The following is a 27645-nucleotide window of genomic DNA, read 5'->3' as shown; positions in this document are numbered from 1 at the left end:
TTTTATTAACTAACTCTAGGATTTGAAAGCGAACAGCGGCAACAACTTTCGAGATAAAAGCAGATTTTCATCTCCAGCTTGCGAGACTGTTGCCACTCGAAAAAATGAGGATGAAAATAACTTTTTTTCAAGTTTTTAATTAATGTCTCTGATTTTAGCTATTTTGTTTTTGGAAAAAAGTCGACGTCAACCGTTTTTAAGACCCTGAAAAGAACTGTGGAAAGTTTGATGACGGTAGCTATAGTAGTGAGGGAGTTATTATCGAACAAACAAACAGACTTTGTTCTTTATATGTTATATTTTTGAATTGCCGCCCAGACGATATAGAAGCCTAGAAGGCGATATAGACGCCTAGAAGACGATAGGCGATATAGACGCGTAGAAGAGCCTACAGAAGGGTTCGGGTTCGAATCCCGGAGAAGCCATTTATCTTTGTATACATATACTGTTTTTGCTACATGTGGGCATTCTAAATACATAGCTAGCCGAACGTCTTCTGGAGAGGTTGGTGGTAGGGAAAGCGAGACCCTCGGACCCATCACCCCAAGGTGATCCGTATCAATTAGAACTTAACTGGGCGAAGTCGTAATTGTATCAGAAAGTGAAAAGTGCTTTTGACATTTAAAGTGATTCGACGCAAAATACCGTTTGGAGAGAAATAGCCCTTCAGGGCTAAAGCCTATTTGGGATGGGAAAGAAATCCAAATTGTCTGGCAGTTACGTAATGTGTTTTTGAAGTATGTAATATATATAAACTAGTTCCATTCGAATGCCCTCCATAAAGGCATCCTTTCTAAGGGAAATACGTTTCAAATTTGTTGTTTTAATTATGTATCTAAAACCTGATATATGTAGGAATCTTTTCAAATAGTAATTTTTTGCCAGTAACTTAATTTAATCCGCTCCTACAAAACAAAACAGTAACATTTTGAATAAATATTTGAAATTTAAACACTCAATTTAAATTTAAACAACTTGCTTCTTTTTTGTTGCTTCTAAGGGTATTATTATAAGAATGCATACACCGTACTCTGGCGGACTTTGATTGAATACAAATTATTAATAAAACAGATTTACTGCACGAAATAGATTTCTTTCATTACCTTTCTTGCATCTGTACCTACCAGCGTCCGAGCGGTCGCTGAATACTGGTAGTTCGGTCTGAGGTTCGAATTCCGCGAACGGGTTGGCTACATGGGCGTTTTCCTGGTTTTCCACACGTGCAGCGTGTATACGAGACAGTTTCCTTTAGAAAGTTCTCCACGAAGGCATCCCTACCGTTAAGAAGATAGCGCTCGAGGCTTTGTCATAATCACATAAACTAAACAAAACCATTTCCGGCATGAAATATTCCTAGAACTGATCAATAGATTTTCTGGCATGATTTGAAGTAACATGTTGAAACATACTGTCATTTGTTAATAAAATGCGGCAGAAATGCCCTTGCAGATATGAAAAATCTCGAAAAATATTTAACGAAGAGAGCTATGACTATAACTTTATTTAAATAATCTGTATATATATATATATATATATAAAGAAGAAAGTCTGTGTGTTTGTCCTCTAATAAACTCAGTCACTACTATACCGTCACCACATTTTCTAAAAAATAGCTAAATTCACAGATATTAATTAAAAACTCTGAGAATGAAAATTTTCGTCCTCATGTTTCCGAGTGGCAACAGTCTCGCAAGCTGGAGATGAAAATCTGCTTTATTTCGAAAGTTGTTGCCACTGCTCGCTTTCAAATCCTAGAGTTTGTTAATAAAAATATTTCTAAGTTTTACGATGAAATAAAAATAGCATTTCCAAACATTAAATACATTATTCACGATTCCAAAAATTCGAGGGAAGCCATTTCGAATATTTCCATCTTCGTACGACTTTAATCAGTCAAAATATTAATAGAAAACTCTGAAAACATTTCTTTTCGCACTCATTTTTCTGAGTGGCAACAGTCGTGCGTTGGAGATTAAAAGTGCTTTATTTCGAAAAATGTTGCTATCGCTCGCTTTCAAATGGTACAGTTTATTAATCAAAAATTTGTAAGTTTTACAAAATATATACATATAAAGAAGAATGTGTGTTTGTTTGTTTACGTTATTGATTTCTGATCAATGCTAAATTTTTTTGCCCTATTTAATTGACTAAAATTTAATTTAGGTGAAATATTGGAAGGAACTTGAGCTTTTACAACCATTTTTGATTAAAAAGACGAAAATCATTTAATACTGCGTGCCACTGTTGCTGATATAATGAAAGAGAGTTTATTTTTTTATCGAAATTTTTTGTGTCGGTTCCATATCGCATCAGACTGAAAAATGTATGACTATGAATTGTATTTTTTGCATCGTTATTACAGAAGGATTACAATGGTATTGTTCTCTTTGTTATTAGATACATTACTCGCAGTCTAACGTAACAGGTATCGGTTACTTCCGCTAGTATTTAACTATTTAAAAAAGAGTACGACTGATTCTAGTTTCGTTTTTAATATGTTTTACGGATTAAAAATATCAAACAAATCATTAGCAATTAAGATTCCCTCTCCACGCTCCCCCCGAAAAAAAAAAAAAAAAAAAAAAAAAAAGAAAAGTTCAGCTTTTTTATTGATTCCAGAACTGGTCTCTAAGGCCAAAATGAACGGCTTGTTCAATTAACCTTTCGTTCTAAATAAAACAAACGACTGTGATAAAATGCTATGATAAACAAATTACTTGTTTTATCTCTCGCGAAACAATATTAATAGGAGGGTGTTGATATGAGAACTAATATTCAGTTAAGATTTAGAAAATCTGCTTCGTCATTAACAATTTCCATTCGATCTTTGTTGAATTTCGATTCTCGAAGTTTACTCATCGATTTCTCGCGGTCGATATTGACCACTTTTCCGACTCCTGGTTTAAATAGAATCTAAAATTCGTGTTTTAAATTTAAATAAAAGATAAAATTTGCGGAAACGTGTTAATTTTAATTATATTCATTTCTTCAAAAGGCACGTTCGAATCTAAATTCCCCTTTAAGATTCTTTTTGATACTGAAGAAATGGTGGAAACTCGCCGCTGTTGCACTTGGCGATTTTGCGCCAATTGCCTTGGCGAGAAGCTCATGTTTCTCCGATAATCCTGAAAACCGGGCAGCTGTCATCAAGAAAACCTTTTTCAGTCTACGGTCACAGGTGAATTCGGAACCGCGCGCGCGTGTCGGCGAGTTTGTTTTTGGAAGCTTTTATAAATGCACGACACGTTTAATTATCCGGTTTTGTGTCTTCTGTCTAACGATTTTGATGATGCAATAATTCTGGTGTAATGTACAAAATGCTTATTTGTTCTTGATACTGGAATTATGGATTTTCCAGAAGTGACCGTGACTTCACAGTTGACCCTTCGAGAGGGGTCAACACCTTTGACTCATTCTGAGACTGCTGAAGCTAGAAGTCAAGAAAAATTAATTGATGAAACCGTCAACAGTAAGTTTTATATGTTATTTTAATTCTCAAATGTTTTTTTGCCATATTCTTATAATTTTCGTATCAGAATAATTGTTCTGAAAAAACTGTAAGCAATTATTTTTTCAATTTTATTATCGTGAGAATAATGAATGAAATTTGATTTAACATAATTTTTTCTAGCATTAGAGTAGAATTTTCTCATTGTTAAAGTTTAAAAAATATCTTCGAATGGTTGTACGTTCTTTCTTAAGACGAAAGTTGTCTGAAGTGTTAATTTATTTTCAGAAGTACATTAAATTTTGTTAATATTCGTCTGCAATTGATCATTAGTGGAACAGCAAAATGTTTAATAAGAATTTTTTGTTAGTGTGTTTACATGACGTGCTTCTAGCTGGAGTTGAGATTTTAAATCGAATTAAATATCTTAATACATTTATTTTTGGAATAACATATGCTGTTTATTATTAACATACATTGCACAGTTTTATACTTATTGACTAATGACAACTTTAACTGTAATCTGTCTTTGCTCGTGAAAGAAGTTAGAAGGTTTTTTTTTTTTTTTTTTTTTTAAATTTAATTTTAGTTTTTAACTGTAATCCTTTTTTGCTCGCGAAAAAAGTTGAAAGGTTTATTTTAAATTTTCTTTTTGTTTTTCGGAAACTAAATTTGATTTGCAATTGTCTTTGATAAATTTGAATTTATATTGCGTTCACTTTAAAAGAGAAGCTATCATGCAAATAGTAAATGTAGTACATGTATGGAAGAATATACACGCATTTTGATACGAAATACTTTGCAAATTATACAGGAAATACAAGCACGCGTTTCATAACATAAATGAGCTTTTTGTCTAAACTGAACTTAAATGAACACTTTCCATAATAGCTCTGTTAAACTGAACATTCTCCACAATGGCAATTCTATTATTCGAATCATACGAAATTTAATATTTAGATACTATCAGCAAAGCTGCAAACACATTTCATAAAGCATCTGAAGATTGTGTTTTGTTTTTACGTTCGTGTATGATCTTTCTGATGTGAATTAGCTATCGCCCAAAAGTGGTTGAGTAGTTTAAATCGCAAAATACTGAGAAAATGTTGCTTATTTTATTCTTGGCGGCTGAATGAGCTGGTTTCATAAGGGTTTCGTGAATTTATTTATCTACTACGTGTATACGATTGTGTATCTTATGAAACAGTCCTTCTGAGTCAGATGCTCGTGGATTGTTTTAACTATAGTGTTTACTACTACTTCTAAAATATCGTCTAAAAATGTCCGGAAAACATATTTTAGACGATATTGATTGTATTTATCGAAAATTTTAGTGATTTAAATGCTATATTTGATAACCCTTATTCTTCACTATCCTTTTACTGCATAATTTCCAAGACAATAAAGCCTTTTGTAGTATCAGAAGAGATATTTTATACCATTCTTCTTTAACAGCTTTCCAAAGTCCAAATGTAGTAGGTCAACGTTTGGACAATCCAAAAAAATTTAAAAATCCCAAAGCGCAAAATTCCATGAGGTGATTTAGTAGGGATATGAGGAAAGGATTATCCATTTGATACCCTTTCTTGTTCTATTTTCCCCAGGAAATTAATAGTAGATTTTGACGTGTGACATCTTGCTTTGTCTTGATGCAGTTCTGATTGATGACACTGGGTAAAGAGAAGATATTTCATATTTGAAAATTGGGTAGAAGATATGTCCTGATAATATGTGTCCTAGCATTTCTGTCCAATCCCTTTATTTATAATTTGCCGATATATGCAAAACCAAATCTGATTTCCTTTGAAAAACCTTTAGATTGTTTGAACCGTTTTTAAGAATTTTGTCTCGTCTTTGATGATAATAAATGGATTTCTTATTATTGTAATTATTTAAACACATCCAAGATTTATCTGTTGTGATAACATTTTCCCATTTTTGTCTGGGAAAATGTTTCTTATAAAAAATTCTTTTGCGGGTTCTGCGTTCGGTGATATGTCGTGGAGGTAGACGATGCAGATTACGATTTTTCGCCTTTTTGAGATACAAATTGGCATTAATTCTTTGTTTCCAATTTATATTGGGCATTTTAGTGATTCTGAAACTCACCTGTGACTTGGCGGGTTTTCTTTTAAGAATAAATTCTTATCTTTGCAATATTAGAAACATTCCGTTTTTTTATTGGATATGTGTTTGGAATAATTTTTATCCTCGAAGCCAAACTTTGATGTTTTTCCCTTTTCTTGTTAATAGTATTACCTATCGAGGTTTTAGATATTGAAAAAGCATGGTTCACAGCATTTTTAATACTTAGCTACGAATATTTTCTTCGGAAAGAGCACAAACATAGCCTTTCATCGATTGCTTCTTTAAAAGTGCCGTTTTGCATGAAAACAAAACTATCAAGTAGCAGACGATAATATATGCTTTCAAAAATACAGTTGAAATTAAAAGAACAGATTTCTAAGCGGATGAGGTTTTTAAACAGCAAATCAAAACCGTCTAAAACTTTGCGAATATCCTGTGTATAACTACTTGCTTAGACTAATTCAGAAATCAAACAACAAAAATCAACGTTATATTTTCAAATTTTCACAGAAACTGTGAACATTTACTGTGAAAATTTGAAAATATAACGCTGATTTTTGTTGTTTGACTTCTGAATTAGTATTTGTTCGGCGTGTTATTGTTTTTTTAACTTGTTTAGAATTATCTAATTTTTTTAGTTTAGTTTATTTATTTATCTTCAATTTTCTTTTATACGCTGTACTTGGCAGAATTAAGTTTATTAACACTTTGCGGCACAGTGTGTCCGGTCTGAACACACCTAAAAATTTCCTTCTGTACGCCATAACCTTCTTTATTTATAGTAGATGGCAGCTCAACACAAAAAAGTCCATGTATTTTAGCCATGTTTAGTTTTTTAAGACCCTCATTTTTCAAAGAAATCTTCCAGATTTTTTAGGGTGTAAAAGGAATTGTTTGAAAAGAAATTTCTGTGTTATTTTTTTGGTTGTATGCTAATATCCTTATTCTATATTAGTTTTAAATTTTTACCTTGAAATCTTGCCTTAAATTCTTGAACCTTTAAATCAAGCGGCGAACCCTAGGTGTGCCCAGACCGGGCTCACCGATCATCTAGGACAACTGAGAGTCTGTATTCTTTGTTTCTCCGCATCTCATCGGTCAGTTCATTGACAACAATGCACTTTTCAGCACTCTTTTCGAAGCTCTATTCTATCAGTGTGCCACTTTGGGCGCACCCACAGAATTAAAACGGTAAGTGCTATCTTCACAAAATTTTACTTGTGTACTCCTCTAGGCCTAATTAGACTGCCTACTTTTTTTTTTTTTAAATCAAAACTCTGACTTTAATAGGTAGCGTGCCGGAAAGGGTTAAAACCCATCTGGCCTTTGATTCGCATTTGTTCCGTAAAATCATTTCCTGCAGCCCCAAAAAATATTTATAATAATAATAATAATAAAAAATAAATAAATAAATAAAAAAAATAAAAAAAAAAAAATCTGAAAGCTCTCAGATTTTGTATTACGTCTAAAGGGCCTTTTTTTTTAACGTTTTGTGTGTTACCTACATTTATTAAATATCATGTTATTCGCATTTAAACCATAAAATTCAACAACAACATCACAAGGTATTTCAAAGAGCATATCTTTAGAATTTCCGTTACACAATCTCGCGCGCAAGAGATAAATTTTTTTTTTCGTACAGTGTTGCCATTCTTCGCTTTGAAAAATTCAATCAAAAATTCGTTGAAGTGTTACAAAATATGAAATGGATAATAAAACCAATTCCAGATTCCAAATTCGGTTTGCAGACGTCCATATTCGAGTGGAGGATTACGTTACTAAAAATTCAATGGCTCTGGTTACTGTTGTTTTATCACAGTGCGAGAACCATATATACATTTATGAAGATTATTCATTATTTAATTTCTTTAAACTTAATACAAAGCTGTAATATTTGGTGGTGGCAATTTGAAAAGTGAATCAACGCATAATGCCAAAAGAAATTAATAACCCTTTTAGGCTAAAAATCCAGAATTTCTGTATGTATTAATTTTGTTTGGAGTACTTTATTAATTTGAAAATGGGAAAAATAATAGTATAAACAAAATTAATTTTCACTTCCTTGTACGACGTAAAGGAAGAATTGTAATTCCGAAAAATTTCGGGTGTCGTATTTAAATGAAAATATCTGTTTCGACAGCTCTGGAATCTACTTAGAAGCTTTGTTTGCGTGACATCTATATTAACGGAAAATATAAAGGATTGTTATTTCCAAAACGGATTGTAAAATGGGTCCAGAAGGAATTTTTTCCTTTACATCTGTACGTATTTATGTATTTATTTATCTTGCATAAATCGAAAACGGTTAGCCGTAGAACGTTGCAATTTTGTATATGGCATTGCTATAATATGTAGTTGGGCACCTCCCTTTTTCGTTGAAATCGGCCATACCTTAAAAATATATATATTTGTAATAATAAAATTCCATAGTCAAGAATACACTTAAATTCTAACTGTATGTTCTTTTCATTTTTAATGGCGACGTTCTCTTATTTGAAAGTACGTGGAATTAATTACACAGCCCCGTAGTCAAGTTGTTTTTCCCGCCTTTTCTACACGTACAGTTTTAGAATGTTCTGGAGATATTTAAAGCGAACTGGATTGGCTGACGTCATTTCTTGGAAGCTCCGCCTTTCCAGAGGCTATAAAAGGACTCGCAAAAGAATATCGGGGCTTTTTCTATAATGTCACGATGCAGTAAACTTCATACAAAAAGTTATTAGTACTGTGATACTTCTTTGGCAATATGAAGCAACTCCAATGATGGAACACAGAAAAAAACTTTATTTAGCACTCAAAATGGAGACATACAAACAAGAAGAGAAAACATATTCTATAAAGTTATTTAAAAAAAAATAATTACATGCTTCGTGCGAGAAAATGCATGCAGCTCTCGAGCCTGCATTTCAATATTGCCAGTAATCTGTACATTATTTATTATTCATCTATTTCAAATGCACGAGAGATTAATAACGATATTAAAGCTGTTACAGTACTTCTTTTTTATTTACTCCGGATATCTGATTTTGTAACTGCTATTTTCTCCTGAAATATAATAAATGGATCCTGTTTTTTAAAACTTATCGTCTGATAATTTAACTTACGACAAAAGCTGGTACATCATATATATATATATATATATATTATATATCCACTCTTTCATTTGGTTCCGCAAGTTCTATGTGTTTATTCTTATGTGTTGGTAAATTGTGCATTTTTTTGCTTTAAAAGTGATTGCATTATATTGTTCTTATGTTCAGGTTGAGGTTTTTATGCCTTTAATCTGCATGCAACGGTTTTAGAATTATCAACAATTAAATGGAACTAAGGCTAACAAGGTCGCCATTTTGTTTGTATTTGAAAGTCCTAGTAGAATAGTGAATTACGTCAGTTGGTGCATCGACATCAGTGTCTTTTTGCCCAGCGGGACCGAATGTTAATTTTCATTTTTGTGCACCGAAATGTTTGTCTTTCTGTCGGTTGGCGAAATTGCTTGTTTTTCGGTGTAAACTCCAATAAAAATTGTCTTTTTTTAACTGCTTTCGACTGTGTTTGGCGTTTTACAATTTTTAATGAAGATGTTTCGAGCATTATGTCCTTTCGCCTTGCGTCAATGTGAGAAATGAATTAATTGGATGAGAACTATCTCTCTAATTAAATTCGGGGAAGTAAGTTTAAATAAAGTGTAGCGAAAAGTACACATAATTTACTAAGTCGTGCGAGGAAGTCATGTGATGTCAACATCACATATTTTATACTTTAAGGAAAAATACACTTATGTCCATAAATTAAGGATAATTCGGAGTCACGCGGAAATCGAACTCTAAAATAAATATATCACCTGAAAAATCACTACACACATCTTCAAGAATCATGTGCAAATTTCAGGAAGTAACCAGATGACACCGATGGTACGTCACAATAACGAGAGTGGAATACAGGCAAAGAAGTAAAATTGTTCGCAGGCGCTTTATAAGCATTTCTGTGCAATAACCGAATAGTTATGACACAAAGGACGCATTTGGATGATTTTTTACGTGGTAGAATTATCGGCCGTCTGGAATGTGGGCGTAACCAACTCGAAGTATCAGACGAACTTGGAATTGCACAGAGTGTCATCTCCAGGCTTTGGCAACGATTCCAAGATGATGGTAATGTGAGTAGACGTTACAGCACAGGTCGCCCCAGAGTTACAACGCAGAATGAGGACCGGTATTTGGCAGCTACTGCCGAAAAAAAAGGAAGAGCACAGCCTCAGACCTGTCTCGTCAGCTCTCTTCAGTCACTGGTACGACAATTTCAAGGCAGACCGTGTACAAACGCTTAGGGCAGATTGGTTTATATACCTGTCAGATGCGTTCCACTTACTGCAACTCACTGTTGCCTGCGGTTAGCCTGGAGTAGAGAGCATGCATTGTGGACACCGCAACAGTGGGCTTGTGTGATGTTTTCCGAAGAGTCCAGGTTTAGCTTGCAGTCTGATTTTTGCCGGACTTTCTAATGGAGAGCTCCAGGTACCCGTTACCACCAAGAAAACATCATTGAACGACACCGTTACGGTGGTGCAGGAGTGCTCGTTTGGGGTGGAATTATTCTGGGTTCCATAACTGACCTGCATGTTCAAATTGGAACCATGACAAGCCAAATCTATTGGGACGTCATTCTCGAACAACAAGTACGTTTGTTTCGGGGCGCCATGGGCGCACAGTTTGTGTTTATGGATGACAACGCCCGTCCTCACCGTGCAAACATCGTAAGCGAATGCTTTCAATCGGAGGATATCACCCGTATGGACTGGCCAGCATTCTCACCGGACTTGAATCCAGTAGAGCACGTGTGGGACATGCTTGGCCGACGAGTTGCAACCCGTGAATTTCCTCCTACATGTCTAACGGAACTTCGGAGAGCATTGCTTTTTGAGTGGTGTAATATCCCCCAAGATCATATCGATAATTTGATTCTCAGCATGCCTAGGCGTTGTACGGACTGTATTGCATCGTCTGGGAGACATACAATGTATTAACAATCATACCAACCATGTAATATTAGTTTTTTGTAAATAGGTTTTTTTTGTAATTTGATGCAGGGAGAAAAAATCGCTCATTTTTTTAATAATATCAAACATATAATATCTTTTTTTTGCACTTTATCTTTTGTTTAATAAAGAAGTTTTACAAATAAGTCAAATTTGTTTTGCTTCTAACTCTTCCTTTGTCTGATTTTGCATTATCCTTAATTTATGGACATGAGTGTATTATATATAATTAATATCGTAAATTTTTTTGAACATAAGAATTAACAGAAAGCAAATATTTTTGCTCAGAAATATGGTGCACAATTTAAACTCTAAACGCTATTTTAAATATACTCTAACTAGCAAAAATCCAGTTTTAACACATTTTACTTAATAAACTAGCCGGCAAGTCCGCCAGACGAGCAGGCTGCAGCCAAAGCAAATTTTATGAGTTCTGTGTACCCCTGTAAAACAAATGCATAAAAACATTTCAGTATATGAATGAAATCAGTTAATTCTTGAATTCGCATAGAAGGTATTTCTCCCGCCTTCTTAGCCTGCCTTCGTGGTGTGGTGGTCTGCACGCTAAGGGCGTATTTCAGACGTCCGTGGTTCGATTCCCGGGGAAGGCTTTGCTCATTTTTCATCTCTCCGGCCTCGACATAACCTAATATAAATATTGTTTTAATTTTAATTTAATGTAAATAATTAAACACTTAAATATTTTTTTATTTCCAAAACCAGGTAACAAAAACTTTTCAGATTAATACGTATGACGTCATGATTTAAATTTAATGCATTATAACAGCATCAGTAAAAGAATTAACGTGGCATTAATATATCGCGCCAATTATACTAACCTCGAACAAAAAAGTTGGCAACACCAGCTATTTATTTAACATGCTGACATTAAGGAAATATTTTCGATATACAATGACGTCACCTGTCATCGCGTGCTTTCGTCAACGTCAGAACATGAACTTTTATAATAATAATAGTAAGTTTAAAGTTTGGTAGTGCAATTTTTGTTTAATATTTTGTAAAACTTAACAGATTTTTATTAAAAAAACTCTGCTGTTTGAAAGCGAGCAGTGGCAACGCTTTTGGAAATAAAGCAGATTTTTATCTCAATCGTGCGAGGCTGTTGCCACTCTGAAAAAATGAGGACGAAAATTAGAGTTTTCAGAGTGCTTAATTAATATCTCGGCTAATTAAAGTGGCACGGAGATGAGAATGGTCAAAATGGCTTTCTACGAATTTTTGGAATCCTGGGGAACCTTTCTTTAACACTCCACCGTTCCGGAAGATATAATGCTGCAAATAGACAGACGCGCACATATTTTAGTGGTATAGATTATTATAATTTTGCTTATTAATGAAAGCGTATCTATAATTTATTTACTTTTAAAGAACGAAACAAGACATTTTTTAATTCAAGCATACGAATGTGACAAATCTTAAAACATATTTTTATTAGAATTTAAAATAGCATGAGAGTAAAAGAAAACTAACGTAATAAATCTGTTGTCGATATCAGAAAATTGATAGGCATTAATAAATTCTTCCTTACAACCAAAATTACCTCGGAATAGATAAACTATTATATTGACTTATTTTATACATGTAACAAATTATAAAATTAACATTTTATAAAAATTAATTTTTTTTTTCTCGTTAAATGGAAAGCGAAATGTCGATTCTAACGAACTCTTTTCTGCTGATTTCAAACCTTTTTTACAGATACATTTATTACCCAAAACATTTGAGAAATCGGATGAAGGAAAGTAAAAAGAACAGGAAATGGAAAGAAAAACAATTTATATGTTACAGAAAAAGCTGTGTTTGATAGTAAAAATCTGATTTTATTTTGTACTCGGAGCAGAGAAGTATGCAAGAATCGAAACAAATTATATACATAATTTAAAGTCACTTTTAAACAGATAGGAAAAGATAATTCCGGAGTAGGGTTACCTGAAGCCTTAGTTCAAGTCAGTCATATTGAATGATGGGAAGTGACTTGATTTTTACTCGCATTATTCTGCGAATAAATAAAATTTGATGGAGTGCCAAATTACTTGTACAGACGCTTGTTCGTACATTTTTTTATGATTTTGCTTTGCTATAAAAAATCGTCTGCTTGAAATGTTTTTAACTGCAGCTATACTTTTGAAAATATAAATTATCGTCTGATACTTGATAGTCTGGTTTCATGCAAAATGGCGTTTTTAAAGAATCAGTGGACTGAAAGCTATGTTTGTGCTCTTTCCGAAGAAAATTATTCGAATGTAGTTACTAAAAAAACGCTGTAAAATGGTTTTTCGATAATTAAAGCTATGATTGGTAATATTGTCTACAGTGTAAATGTAATAAACTGTAACATGTATTCTTGACAGAAATTGGGAATGTTTATAACATACAGTGGATCCCAAAAATGACCGGATATTTTGAATTTTTGTATTCTTCTTGAATGAACATAAAAACTAAAATAAATTAAAACCAAAAGAAAGGCTTTTATTTTGATTATATATAAATTCAACATTTTTTTCTGTAGTAAATCTATTTTCGAAGAGATGAAAATTAAATTAAAAAATCAATATCGTTTGCTTAACGGAAACAAATATTCTCACAAAAGTAATCGGACAGTTTTAGTAACAGCCAGAAATGACAGAAACTTACATTGTTTTTAATTTTTGATATCTTGTGGGATTACCTTTACACTTCGTTACTTCATTTAATCTTTTGGCCTTGACTGCACAAGTTTTTAGTCTAAAGGGGCTTTGTTCCTGAGGGACTATTTTTTTCGTTTTGCGATTTTGCGTTGAATTACTTTGAATGTCCGTTTCACTTTTCAAACTGTTGCCACCCACTATCATCGCTCTGTATTATGTTTGAAGAAATTAAATAATGAAGAATCTGTATAAATGTATGTATGTATGTTTCTTGCACTGTGATAAAAGAACACTACCTAGAGCCATCCAGTTTTGAATGACGTAATCTTACAACTAATATGGGCATGTGGAACCCCAAATTTGGAATTTGGTTTTTATTAATTTCATATTTTGTAAAACTGTAACAATTTTTGATTAAGAAACCCAAGGATTTCAAAGCGAGCAATGGCAACATTCTACGGAAGAAAAAACATTTTTATCTCCGCGGCCAGGAAACTGTGTATCGGAAATTCTAAAAATATGTTCTTTTTAAATTATTTTGCGGTATTGCTGTTGAATTGAATTTTATGTTTTAAGCTATATTTAATAAATAAATGCAACACACAAAAAGTTAAAAAAGACGCTCCTTTGGGCGTAATTATAAAATCCGTTAGCTTTCAGATTTCGTAAAAAAAATTTTATTCAGTTTTATTTTTTGGAATCAAATCTATTTTTCATTCTGGGGTAATGAAATTAAGCTATAGCTCACTGGTAAATAAATATTGTAGCATATATCGACTCGCAACAAACTTTGATTGCAAATAATTTCGCAGTCCGTTCACTGTTTGTTTTGAATTGAATTGATAAAGTTCAGAATTAGTATACAGCAACCCGCAACTGCTGCAAATGAAAACTTCAGCATAATTTCACTCGCCTGAATACTCCAGTTTGCTCAAGAGTTCTATATATCTGTGACATTTAGAGAAAAAGAATGCATACTGATCAGCTGAACTTGCTGTCGCTCCAAAAGGTCGAGGTTCAACTTTTGAGAAAAGCACGGACAATTCTGATTGCAGTGTAGAGATCGTAAAATTCTATTGTTACGAAATGTCAGCAGGAGGCTTAATGAAACCGGAAAATTTATGAGAAAAGCTCAGCTTTCGATACTTCAATAGTGTTCTTTATCCAAACTGGGATACATCTTGCAATAAACTCCAGAACAACGCAAAACACACCTCGTAACGAGTCGCGGAATCCGTTTGGTTCACTTCGGTTCAGCAGAACTGTTTTCAAAATATTTTTATGCATGCAAAGTGGTTGTTAAAATTTGAACTGTACTACTTATTTAGACAATTATCGCTGCTTAGTAGCGATTATTGTTACGATAATTAATTTGTTAATTATACGCTTAAAATTTTTATTCTTACTTAGGCAACGAACCGGTTCTTAAAAATTTTGAATTCCGCCATTCCCCGTAACCAACATTCCATCCACATTTATGAACTACAGAGGCTGTTCGCACATTTTTTAGACGATTTTGGTAAGCGGTAATAAAAATTACTTTGCTGCAAAAGAAGTAAGTGCAATTGTACTATGTTTTTAAAAGTCAAAATTATCGTCTGTGGCTCGAAAGTTTTGTTTTTATTCAAAATGGCGAAATTAACAAAGCAGTGGTTCGAAGGCTATATTCACGCTCTTACCGAAGAGAAATATGCATACTCCGTTATCCAAAAACGATGTGAGAGTCATGGTTTTGCGACATCTAAAGCGTCGATAGGTAATATCATCAACAAGAAAGGAAAAAAACGTCAAATCGGAGCTTCAAGTGGGACAAAAATTCCAAACAAGTATCCAAGGAAAAAACGGACATCTTCGACTATTGCAAAGGTACGTTGTTTAATGTTAAAAGAAAATCCCCCTAGTCAAAGGACAGTTACAAAATCTTTAAAATGCTCGTTGTCCACTGTAAACAAAATGATAAACGTTGATTTAAATCTTAAGAAAGCGAAAAAACGCAATGTGCATCGTCTTCTTCCAAAGTATATCGCTCAACGCAGGACACGTTGCAGAATTCTATACGAGAAACACTTATCCAAAGAAAAATGAAAAACAATTGTCACCGTAGATGAAGCATGGGTGTATTTAAATGACTGTAACAAAAAAAAAAAAAAAAAAAAAAAAAGAGCCATTTATTATCATAAAAGGGGAGAAAAATTTAAGTACATGGTTCAAAGAATCGAAAGAAAGTTTTTCTAAGGGATTCATGATTGTTGCTGGTTTTTCTTATAATGGCAAGTTAAAAATAAAGAGAGTGCAAAAAAAAAAAAAAAAAAATGTCAAGATTAACTCCAAATACTATCAGGAACATATTTTATCGCCAATTTTTCTGAATGAAATACCATTGCTTTACCCACAGTGCCATCCGTCTGCGAGACTCCATCAGGACAAAGCTAGCAGTCACACATCAAAATCCACTGTAAATTTCCTAAAAGAAATGGAACAAAAAACTGGTATCGAGGCCATACCCTTCACTGATATCCCTACTAAACCTCCCGATGTGTCACCTATGGATTATTGCGCTTTCGGACTTTTAAAAACTGCATTATCCAAACGTTGTACCAAAACCCTAACAGGACTCTGGAAAGCTGTTCGGGAGGAAGGTGATAGAATACCTCTTCTGCCACTTCAAAAGGCATTATTATCCTGGAAATTGCGGTGTCGAAAGATAGTTCAGAATGAGAGATGTCAAATAGAATATTTAAAATACAAAAATTTTATGTAATTTAGTTTTGTGAATACAATATACATCGTCTAAAAATGCGTGAACAGCCTCTGTAAAGTTATCCAACAGGAACAAGGTTTGGTTTATTTAACTATGGCAAAACTCTCGAGGGATATTTGCCTAAGAAGCGAGAAGCCTTCATGGAGGATTTCACAGGGAAATTGGTTCGTGCACACGATACACATGGGGAAAATCACATAAATACCAGTGTAGCCAACTTTCGAGATTTGAGCCCCGAGCTACCAATGTTCAGCGATTTTACCGCTCGGTTGTTGGAGGGCCCGCAACAAGCACAATATGATTGATGTAAATAATTCCGTCTCGAAGAGGCAGGAGCATTTAACTACTTCCGAAATGCAATCAAATATTTTAACTGAATTTAAAGCCAAAGGATGTTTAATCGCAGATTATTAATATAATAGTTACTGATGGGAATATAATGATAATCTGCATGAACAGAAATGTTGAAGACAAAAAAAGACTACATAAAAGTTTTTTTAAAAATCTGAAATATTTCAGATTTTAAATTACGTCTAAAGTGGCGTTTTTTTAACGTTTTGTGTGTTACCTTTTATTTATTAAATATCATGTTCTTTGCACTTAAACCATAAAATTTAGTTCAACAGCGATGTCGCAAAATAATTTAAAAATGAGCCTATCTTTAGAATTTCCGATACACAGTTCGACGCGCTGGACATAAAACGGTTTTTTTTCCCTGTAGAGTGTTGCCATTGCTCGCTTTGAAATCGCTGAGTTTGTTAGTCAAAAATTCGTTAACGTTTTACAAAATATGAAATCGATCCTAAAACAAATTCCATATTTCAAATTTGGGAATTCAGATGCCCATATTCGCAGTAGGATGATGTCATTCAAAATTGGATGGCTCTAGATACCGTTGCTTTATCACAATGCGAGAAATATACATACATTGATGCACATTTTTCATTATTTAATTTCTTCAAATATAATGCAGGACTCTAATATTTTGTGGCAACAGTTTGAAAAGGGAAACGCCCTTTAGTGTGAACCAACGCAAAATGCCAAAACAAAATTAATAGCTCTTATGGGCAAATTGTCCCTTTGGGCTTTAAAAGAAATCTGAAACAGTTAAGTTACGGTTAAGGATTTGTTAAGTTTTTTAACGCTCTCGCTCAGCTCGCAGTCTACCAGTCTGCTGTTACACAAACTGTTACTAACTCTTTTTTTTTTTTTTTTTTTTTGTTGTCTTTTTAGTTTTATTCTTAAGCATCACTTTCTTCGCACTAACACCATATATGATTCAAAAGCAAAATTAAAAAATCTGATGTGTACACCACATGACTTCCTTGTACGGAATATTAAATTATACGCATTTTTTCTTGTATTTCATTTAAACTTATTGGATTGAATTAAACCTACTTCGCCGAAAGCGCATAAACCACAATAGAATAAATGCATTCTTTAAAATTCACTTTGTTTAACATAGCGACACTCTGGCGCTAGGTTTACTTAACAGTATTATATTTCGTTCGTATTATAAACTCAGAATGCACAAAATTTATTTAAAAAATTATCTAATCGTTGCCACATGTTCTATTCAAATACTATAATAAAGCTAGAACGATGTATAAAAGAAATTAAGCAAAGAAAACAAAAAAGAAACAGTTTTTCACAGACGACTGAGTATTTCTCATTCAATTAATTCAGTTTTCACTTCGCGACAAGGCAAAAATACATAAAAACTCAAAATATCTGTATTAAAAATTACGAAGTAAATCTTAAACGCTTATTTCCTCGAAAAAATTCCAGAAATGATTAAGCATGATTTAAATAATAAATGAAGGCGTTATCTTTGTTGTTGCGAAGCTAAGTTTCTCTAGATTCGCACCAAATCCGCTATCCTGCTGTTTCAAATGTAAACAATGAATAGCCGCCATCATAAAAAAGGCTTAGCGGCACTTAAACAATTTTAAAATTGTTGTTAATTCTAAAAATATTGCACACAGATTTACTAAAGGCATAAAAACCTTAACCGGAAGATAAGAACAACATAATTCGATCATTTTTAAAGCAAAAAATGTACAATTTACAAACATGTAAGAGTAAAGAAACTGAGATCACTGAGCCGGGTAACAGAGTGGATATATATATAAATATATTTATATACGTTTGGTGCGGCCGATTGCAACCGAAATACGACTTGCACATCTACATGTTATAGCAGTTCTATATACAAAATTTCTACGTTCTGAGGCTATTCGTTTTTAGTTATGCGAGATACGTACGGACATACGTTCGTACAAACGCCACGAAAAATTCCCTTCAGAATTCATTTTAAAGCAGATTTATAATTTTTTTGGAGGAAAAGAGTGTTTTATTCTGTCCTTACGTACAGATATCACGGAAATACATCGTTAAATTGCATTTGAAAGAGGTCAAAATGGGATATTTTCGTTGAAATATGCTGTCTGAAACTTTTCGCGATTACAATACTTTCTTTTTACTTCGTACAAGGAATTAAAAAGAATTAAAAGCAACACTGAAGAATAGAATTCGCGATGCAGTGTTAAGTGTTCGCTTGCGTTTTTCTACTTCTTCAGTCCTTTGTCACTTCATCCTATCAAATATTCAGTTTTTGTAGTAAGACTGCTTACAAAACTTATTTCACAAAATAAATAATAAGTAAATCACAAACTATTTAAAAACAGCATGTGTTTAAAATTTCCGACAGATAGTCTTGCGCTCTGAAGATAAAAACATTGCATTCCGTTCACTGTTGCCACTGTTCGCTTTGAAATCTTTGAATTTGTTAATAAAAAATTCATTAACGTTTTACAAAATATGAAACAGATCATAAAACAAACCCGAAATTCGGGCTTCCAGGGGTCCATATTCGGGTGGAGGGCTAAGTTATTCAGAATTCAATGGCACTAGGTACCGTTGTTTTTTCACAATGCGAGAAACATACATACATGAAGGCAGATTCTGCATTAATTAATTTCTTTAAAGATAATACAGGATGATAGTATTTCGTAGCAAAAGTTTAAAAGTGATTCACCGTTTATAGTACACAGCGCTAAATCCCGTTTCGAGGCTAGTAGGCCATCGGGCTAAAAATAATACTGATCGTTGAATATATTTTCTTACCGCAGAATTTCCTTAGGTATAGATAATAATTTATTACTTAAAATTATTGTGAAAATATGATCCACTATACGTGACACACTGATTAATTTTTAACTGCGCCATTCATTCCCCTCCCCCCCAAAAAAAACCTGTTCTCCAAATAATATGCAACATTTTATGTAAGTACTAGTTTTAAAAATAATTTCTTAGTTTTTTATGTCTGAGAGCTACTCGTATTTTGAGGAGAGCAATAAATTTAAAGTCATTTAAAATTAAATACATTCCTTTCTGAGGTACCTTTCTTCTATATGAAGTATCGACAGGTATTTTTACTTCCTTCTACGAAGTAGAGGAAGTATTGTAATCGAGAAAAAGTTCGGATGTCATATTTCAAAGAAATTAACATTCCGAACGTTATTAAATAAAATTTAACAATGTTTTTGCGTGGCATCTGTACTTAAAAACAAAATAAAGGACTCCCTTTTTCTCTAAACGAATTATAAAACTGATTTAAAATGGATTCAAAGGATATTTTTCGGGACGTCTGTACGTACGTACGTACGTATGTACGTATCTCGATTAACTCAAAAACGAGTAGCCTCAGAATGTTGAAATTTCGTATACAGGACTGCTATAACATGTAGATGTGCACCACCTATTTTGGTTGTAATCGGCCGCACCAAAGTATATATATATATGTGATGCACCAGCCTTTGTCCGGAATAAATAGATTGGTGAAGAATCATAGATGTAGTCGTAGCTTAAATTATCAGACGATAAGTTTTAAAAAACAGGATCCATTTACTATATTTCAGGGGAAATAGCAATTACAAAAATCTGATCTCCGGAGTAAATAAAAAAGAATTACTAATAAATTTTTGTATGAAGTTTACTGCATCGTGACATTTAAGAAAAAGTCCCGATATTCCTTTGCGAGTCCTTTTATAGCCTCTGGAAAGGCGGAGCTTCCAAGAAATGACGTCAGCTTCGTCAGTTAATCCAGTTCGCTTTAAATATCTCCCAGAACATTCTAAAACTGTACGTGTAGAAAAGGCGGGAAAAACAACTTGACTACGGGGCTGTGGATTTAATTCGACGTACTCGTACTTTCAAATAAGAGACCGTCGCCATTAAAAATGAAAAGAACATACAGTTAGAAATTTAAGTGTATTCTTGACTATGGAATTTTATTATTACAAAATGTTCCTCCCATCTGAAAAGGCTTGAAGCCGGGCGCCTCGACCACAAGACATTCCAGATAGAAAAAATATTTAAAAATAATTGCTGAATTTGTTTGAAGAACTCGCATCCAGAATTCGAATTAAAACATATTTAATTACCCCGTTTTCTATCCAAGTGAACAAAACATGTCATAAATAAGATAAATATGGCATTTGGGACATTTTTTGACAAGCAGGTTTCCAGCCAAAGCCTGGAACACATATGTCCCAGCCGTAGTTAATGATGGAAAACATACAGGGGTTGAACAAAAATATGGAAACACCTTTAAAAAAACATGTTTCTTTGCTTAATATGGTGTAGGAAACTCGTTGGCATCCAAAACAGCTTGCAGACTTCTCGAAATGGATAAATACAGTTCCTGTATGTTTGCCAATGGAATATTATACCATTCTTCCTGCAAAACGGTGGCAAGTTCAGATAACGATGTTGGCGGTGGATAACGAGAACGCACTTTCCGTTCCAATGTAGACCACAAAGGTTCGATAATATTCAGGTCTGGTGACTGTGGTGGCCAGGGGAGATGGGACAACTCATCCTCGTGCTCAGAAAACCAGTCCTGGACAATGTGAGCTGTGTGAACAGGGGCTTTGTCGTCTTGGAAGATACCATCACCATCGAGGAACAAAGTTTGTACCATGGGATGAACTTGATCGGCCAAAATGTTCGCATAAGTCTTGGCAGTCATGTGCCCTGACACAGTTATCATGGGGCTAGCAGAGAACCACGATATGGCTGCCCAAACCATAACAGAACCCCCGCCATGTTTCACTCTTGGCAACAAGCAGTCTGTATTATAGGCTTGAGATGGCGTTCTCCAGACGTAAACTCGGCCAGAAGTGGGAAACAATGTGAAAGAAGACTCGTCAGACCATATTACTCGCTTCCACTGCTCTATAGTCCAGGCTTTATGACTTAAACACCTCCTTTTCCTGTTACGGGCATTAGCATGACTGATGAGTGGCTTCTCCATTGCAGCACGGCCAGCAATTCCCTGTTTATGAAGCTCCGTTCTAATTGTTTTGGTACTCACAGGGTTCGGTAACAGAACATTCATTTCAGAGGTAACTTTTGCAGCTGTGGTCTTCTTATTTTTCGTCACAATTGCCCTTAATGATCGTCTGTCACGATCACTCAGGGCACACTTTCGTCCGCGCTGTGATTTAGCAGATGATGTTTTTCCGCTTTTCAAATATTCGAAATAAATCTTCGATACAGTACCTCTTGAAACACTGAACACCTCTGCTACCTTGCTTACGGAACCATACGTTCCTAACAATTTGCCCATACGTTCTCCAACAATTTGCCCACGTTCGAAGTCTGTTAACTCTGACATAATGCAATGACAACATCACATAACAGAACTCCGACAACAACTGAACTGTTTAGCACATTTACGAAGTTGTATAGGTGGCGTCAGTAGTCAAAAACTCCAGCGCCACCTACATATTTCATGAAAATCAATCATTCTTTTCAAACATGCATTTCACAAGGTGTTTCCATATTTTTGTCCATCCACTGTAATTTTACTCATATTTTATATATATATATGAGTCATTGAGCTCATTTTCTTTTATTCTTGTATGTTGCCAAATTGTGCTTTTTTTGGCTTTAAAAATGATTGAATTATGTTATTCTTATCTTCCGGTTAAAGTTTTTATGTAATAGTTGTAGAATTGTAAACAGTTTAATAGTTGCTTAAGTGGAGCTAAGCCTAATGTTTTTTACCATAGCAGCCATATTTGTTTACATTTGTAACTTAGCGAAATAGTGAATTAAGTCAGTTTCTGCACCTTCAGTGTCTTTTTCCCGTGTGGGTGTTTCAGTTTTGTGCACCAAAACCTTTTCCTGTTGGCCGAATTGCTTGTGTTTACGTAAAAACTGTAATTTTTATTGTGAAATATGTGAAGTGTTTTAATTGTATTTGGTGTTTTATTTTTTTCTGTATTTTAGAATTTTTAATGAAAGATGTTTGAGTTTTTATGTATTTTTGCCTTGCCACGAAGTGAGAACTGAACTTATTGAAGAGAATTACATCTCTAATGAAATTCGAGGAAATGACTGTAAATGAAATGCAGCAAAAATGTGTATAATTTAACATACTGTACAAGGATACATGTCACAAGGATCATGTTAACATACTGTACAAGGATACATGTCAGATGTTTTCACTTGTCAAAGTAGTTGCGAAATCATCTCGAAGAGCTAAATATTAGTCAGCATTTTCTTGGGAGCAATGCAAAAGTCTTCTGCACTTTTGAAATAATAATTATAAAATTGTTAAACTGCCGCTGGCAGCGTGTCATGGACTCTCTTTCGTATCGGCAGAACAGTAAGGTATCCTATTAACACAGTCTGTCAAATATTTGAACAACGCGTAGAAATATTTGGTTTAATTGCGATAAAGATTGGCAACAGCGACAGATTTCATTATGAAATCTTTGTGTAAGGAATATTTAACCTTGAAAACGCGCCCCAAACGAGCTCACAATAAATATTTGACAAATGAACGGAACTCATGCGAGCCATGCAAGATACTTGCAGAGGATTATTCAGGTTTTATTCTAATTAAGTTTCGCTATTAATCTTTTCAGCGAACAGAGCGAATTATTTTACGAGGTCTTTTATTTGATAAAGTGTCTAATCATATAAAAGAAAGTTTTCGATAACTGCGGAATATTCATAACATTTTATTTTGATGTATATTTGTAATAATAAAAATTCCATAGGAAAAAATACACTTAAAATTCTAACTGTATGTTCTTTTCATTTTTAATGGCGACGTTCTCTTATTTGAAAGTACGTGGAATTAAATCCACAGCCCCGTAGTGAAGTTGTTTTTCTTGCCTTTTCTACACGTACAGTTCTAGAATGTTCTGGAAATATTTAAAGCGAAATGGATTGGCTGACGAGGCTGACGTCACTTCTTCGAAGCTCCGCCTTTCGAGAGGCTATAAAAGGACTCGCAAAGGAATATCGGGGGCTTTTTCTTAAATGTCACGATGCAGGAAACTTCATACAAAAAGTTATTAGTAAGTATTTTTATTTACTCCGGATATCTGATTTTGTAACTGCTATTTCTCCTGAATAATAATAAATGGCTCCTGTTTTTTAAACGTCTGATAATTTAAGCTCCGACAAAAGCTGGTACATCACATATATATATACTTATGTGTGTGAAAAATGCAACACCGTGAAGGAAAATTGTCGGAAAACAAAGAAATTTACTCCACACATTATATTAATAATAGGTTACAATTATTATTATTTTTTTACGTGTTTCGCCTTAAGGCACTAGAAGAAAGGGATGGATGCTTTCGTGGAGGACTTTCTAAGGGAACTGGCTCATTTTTAACACGTTACGTTGTAGAGACATTAGGTTATTTCGAAGTAATAAAAGTGAAAAATGAGCAACGCCTTCGCCGGGAATCGAACCACAGACCTCTGGAATACGCGCCTAGTATGCAGACCACTACACAACGAAAGAAGTTGGGAGAATAAAATTACTAAAAAGAAATTTATCAAGCAAATTCAACAATCTGCACTTCCAATGACTTCTTCCTTCCAACTAAGTGCAACAAAAGATCTAAATAAAGCTACAGAAGGTTTTATAACAAAAATCCAAGAAATCTGTGAAAATACCTTTCCAATATGATCTGCAAAACCTTACTTTCATATAAATTGGTGGACTAAAGAATTATGCGCTCAGAAGCATAAGGCGAGAGCATTGAAACGGAAAATGAAATCGACTACTGACGATGAATTAAGACACCACGCCTGGCTCAAATTCAAAAAAGAAAATGCAAACTACAAAAAGATGATTCTCGAATCTAAATTAAAAAGTTGGCACAAATATTGTTCAAACAATAAGGAAATTTATGACACCTTATACAAGATCGCCAGTAGTAAAATATTTAAACCGTCGCAAATCCAACTTCCCTCAAATTTGCTTTCAAGTTCTGCTGAAGTTCAGGATGCCACTCTCTCAACCCTGAATGAGATTCTTGACTCTGTCTTTCTAAAAGATGATCCAGCTGAAATTTCTCCAACTCAAACCGGAATCCGTAACTGCAACGACATTCCACAAACAGATAACGGTATTCCTTTCACAAAACAAGAAATAAAGCAAATAATTAAAAACCTAGATTTAAAAAAGGCAGATGGCATCGATAACCACATTTTAAAATTAATCAATCAAGCCCATCCTGACATAATCTGTAGTTTTTGTAATCGATGTATAGGGCTATCTACCTTTCCTGATTGTCTGAAAATTGGTAATATAATACTCTTCAATAAGAAGAATAAAAGTTCCGATGAACCTAAATATTATCGTTCGATAAATCTTCTCCCAGCCCTGGGAAGAGTTTTGAAAAGATGTATTATTGGCCGTCTAAAATTTCATGTTTACAGCAAAAACTTAAATCTATGTTCGCGGGATTCGAACATCGAACCAAACTACCAGCGTTCAAGGATTTTACTGCTCTGCCGCTGGTGAGGATAAGTCAAAGAATCTCTAAGGAGAAGAATGAAAGCTTCCATAGACGCAATGTAAACCTGTTTCGCCTCTGCGCCGCTGTACCGAAGAGCCACGGCTATACAGTAAAACACCAGAGCAGGGTGAAATTTAAATAGCGCAGTTCGGGGAGATAGTAAATTTTTTACTTTGAAATAACTCAAGTTTTATTTTAATACATTTCTGGAGTTTTATGAGCAAAAAGGATGTTAGTTGGAATTTTGGGCGAATTATACAAATCCTGTCCAATTTTTAATTTGAATTTAAACAGCGAGCCATACGAAGACAAAATTTAAATGAAATAAATTTCTTAATTCTTTTCTTCTGTAAACTTAAAAAAAGGGGGAGGAACACATGCCATACAAAACGCAATAAATTTTTATGCATCCATAGTTAAAATTTTACAGTGAAATTTTAAAAGCAAAATTTGCAATAACTAAATGAAACAGAAAAAATAATTAAAGACAATTAAAGGCACCCCTAAATAAATTGAAAACACTGAAATACATTATAATTATCCGACAACAACTTTGAAAACAAATTGCCATGAAAACTTTTAGACAATTATTTGGAATGACCATTGTGAAAACCAAGAGCAAAGTTTTCACCCAATAGCCAAAACCGTTTCACTTACAGCATTACATTTAAAAAGTCTTTAAAAGAATTTCACCTAACTAAAACCAAGTACCTCTGACTACAACAACAAAGAACCTTTTCGAACAACGTGGTAAAAGATTGCTAATATGGCCGACGGCATGCTGCTTTGTTGCCTCCTGATGTTATTTCGCACATGCGCAGTGAGGTACGGAGGATGGATAGATTTTGGGATGGTCTGCCCCTTTAAAGTAAGCTTCAGGGATATACATAATGTGTTTCTTCGGTCTGACGGAGCCACATTTGCCTCGGGGAACCTTTACTTCTCCTTAGAGATTCTTTGGCTAAGTGGTACAAAAAAAAAAAAAAAAAAAAAAAAAAAAAAAAAAAACGATCAAATTTACAAGAGAAAATAAATAAAAGGAACGTCTGGAAATCAGTTGTCCGCCCCTCAGTAATAAGAGTCTGTAGGTATCATTGAACTGAATCATACAGGTTCTGACTGTAATCCTGTTCATATGGCTTCGACGGGACGCCAGAGTTCAGTCCTAGTGTATGCCCCACCAGCTGTATGAGCGAATCGGCGTCCGATGCGATCTCAGATACGCTCAGTGGAGACATATACGGGGGGATAAACAGGCTATGGATGAAGCCAAACCTGTTGTGCCATAAAAAGGCTTGCGCAGTCTGAGAAACATATACACGGGCATTATCCTGCTGGTGTGCGTCGAAGAATGGGGAGGACCTCTGACTCCACAACTTCCCTAATGTAGCAATCCTGTTGAGGTTGTCCGCAATCATGCACTAGATGGGGTCGACAATTATACCCAATGTCTCCCCACAGCATGATGTTAGGCGATTGTGCTGGATGACGCTGGATCACACACGTTGGCAGCAGACGTTCCCCTTTGTAATGTGTCTCGTACTCCTCTATCTTTGTAATCGATAAATTGTAGCGAGATTTTCATTGGGCAAAACCACCACTTGTTGCCACAATGGGCATGGCATGTGCCACTTGTTGCAAGATTCCTCTGTCGCTGAATAGCAGACGCCTCCAATTTCAAAGGGCACGGCATGTGGCAACAAGTGGCACATGCCATGCCCTTTGAAATCGGAGGCGTCTGCTATTCAGTGACAGAGGAATCTTGCGTAGAGGAACCCTTGCACGCAGTTCATGCTGCAGCAAACGTGACGAACCGTAGAGGTACACAACACCGGTTACAGCCGAAAACATCGCGGCAAAAACATCGCGGACGAAAACGTCGCGGAGAAAAGAACGCAAGGCGAAAACGTCGTGCTACAAAACATCGTGGGAGAAAACATCGCAAAGAGAAAACATCGTGGTACAAAACATCGTCGTCGAAAATAATGCGGTTCAAAAACTTCGCAGTCGAAAATATCGTGGTAAAAAATAAAGCATCTACAAATCATCGCATGACGATAACATCGCAGACATGCTTTTTTCAGGCTTTAATAACTGTAAATGGATATTCCCATAATGATTTGTGAGCGCAAGATGGAAAGAAGGATAATTTTTACTTTCATATTTTTTATTAACTAATAAATTTTTGCTGAAAAAGTAAGATGGAAACTTAAGCATAGAAAATTAAATGCAACTTAATAAATTATACTTTTTATGAAAAATTACCTGTAAAATCTTTATAAAAAATTATTTATTAATGGTCTTTGTTAGTTAACTATGTCGATTTAAAATTCTATTAAGTGCTATAAGTTGCATTAATTTTCTATGCTTAAGTTTTCTTCTTATTTTCTCAGCAAAAATTTAATATTTAATAAAAAATATGAAAGTAAAAATTATCCTTCTTTACATCTTGCGCTCACAAATCATTATGAGAATATCCATTTACAGTTATTAAAGCCTGAAAAAAGCATGTCTGCGATGTTATCGTCATGCGATGATTTGTAGATACTTTATTTTTTATCACGATATTTTCGACGACGATGTTTTTAAACTGCGAAGTTTTTGAACCGCTTTATTTTCGACGACGATGTTTTGTACCACGATGTTTTAGGACTGAGATGTTTTCTCTTTGCGATGTGTTCTCCCACGATGTTTTGTAGCACGACGTTTTCGCCTTGCGTTGTTTTCTCCGCGACGTTTTCGTCCGCGATGTTTTTGCCGTGATGTTATCGGGGGACACCGACAACACCTGTAGCAGTGCTCCAAGGTTGTGCTAACACACCAGAGGACGC

General features: G+C 34.4%; 1 protein-coding gene across 1 annotated transcript in view; it reads left to right on the top strand.

Moving 5' to 3' along the window:
* The first annotated feature begins 3160 nt into the window (after nucleotides 1-3160).
* Nucleotides 3161-27645, top strand: part of LOC118205329 (synaptotagmin-15-like) — a 417104-nt gene continuing 392619 nt past the window's right edge. Inside the window, exon 1 of the mRNA XM_085812181.1 lies at nucleotides 3161-3469. Within this exon, the coding sequence (XP_085668307.1) occupies nucleotides 3346-3469 (124 nt within the window). The 5' untranslated portion in view covers nucleotides 3161-3345. The remainder of the gene's footprint in view (nucleotides 3470-27645) is intronic.

This window comes from Stegodyphus dumicola, chromosome 2 (genome assembly GCF_044657685.1).
Source record: "Stegodyphus dumicola isolate Sdum_Otavi_A_Nest chromosome 2, ASM4465768v1".
NCBI classification, from domain to species: Eukaryota; Metazoa; Arthropoda; class Arachnida; order Araneae; family Eresidae; genus Stegodyphus; species Stegodyphus dumicola.
The sequence above is the reverse complement of the archived record's forward strand: the minus strand, read 5'-3'. Positions and strand labels throughout refer to the sequence as shown.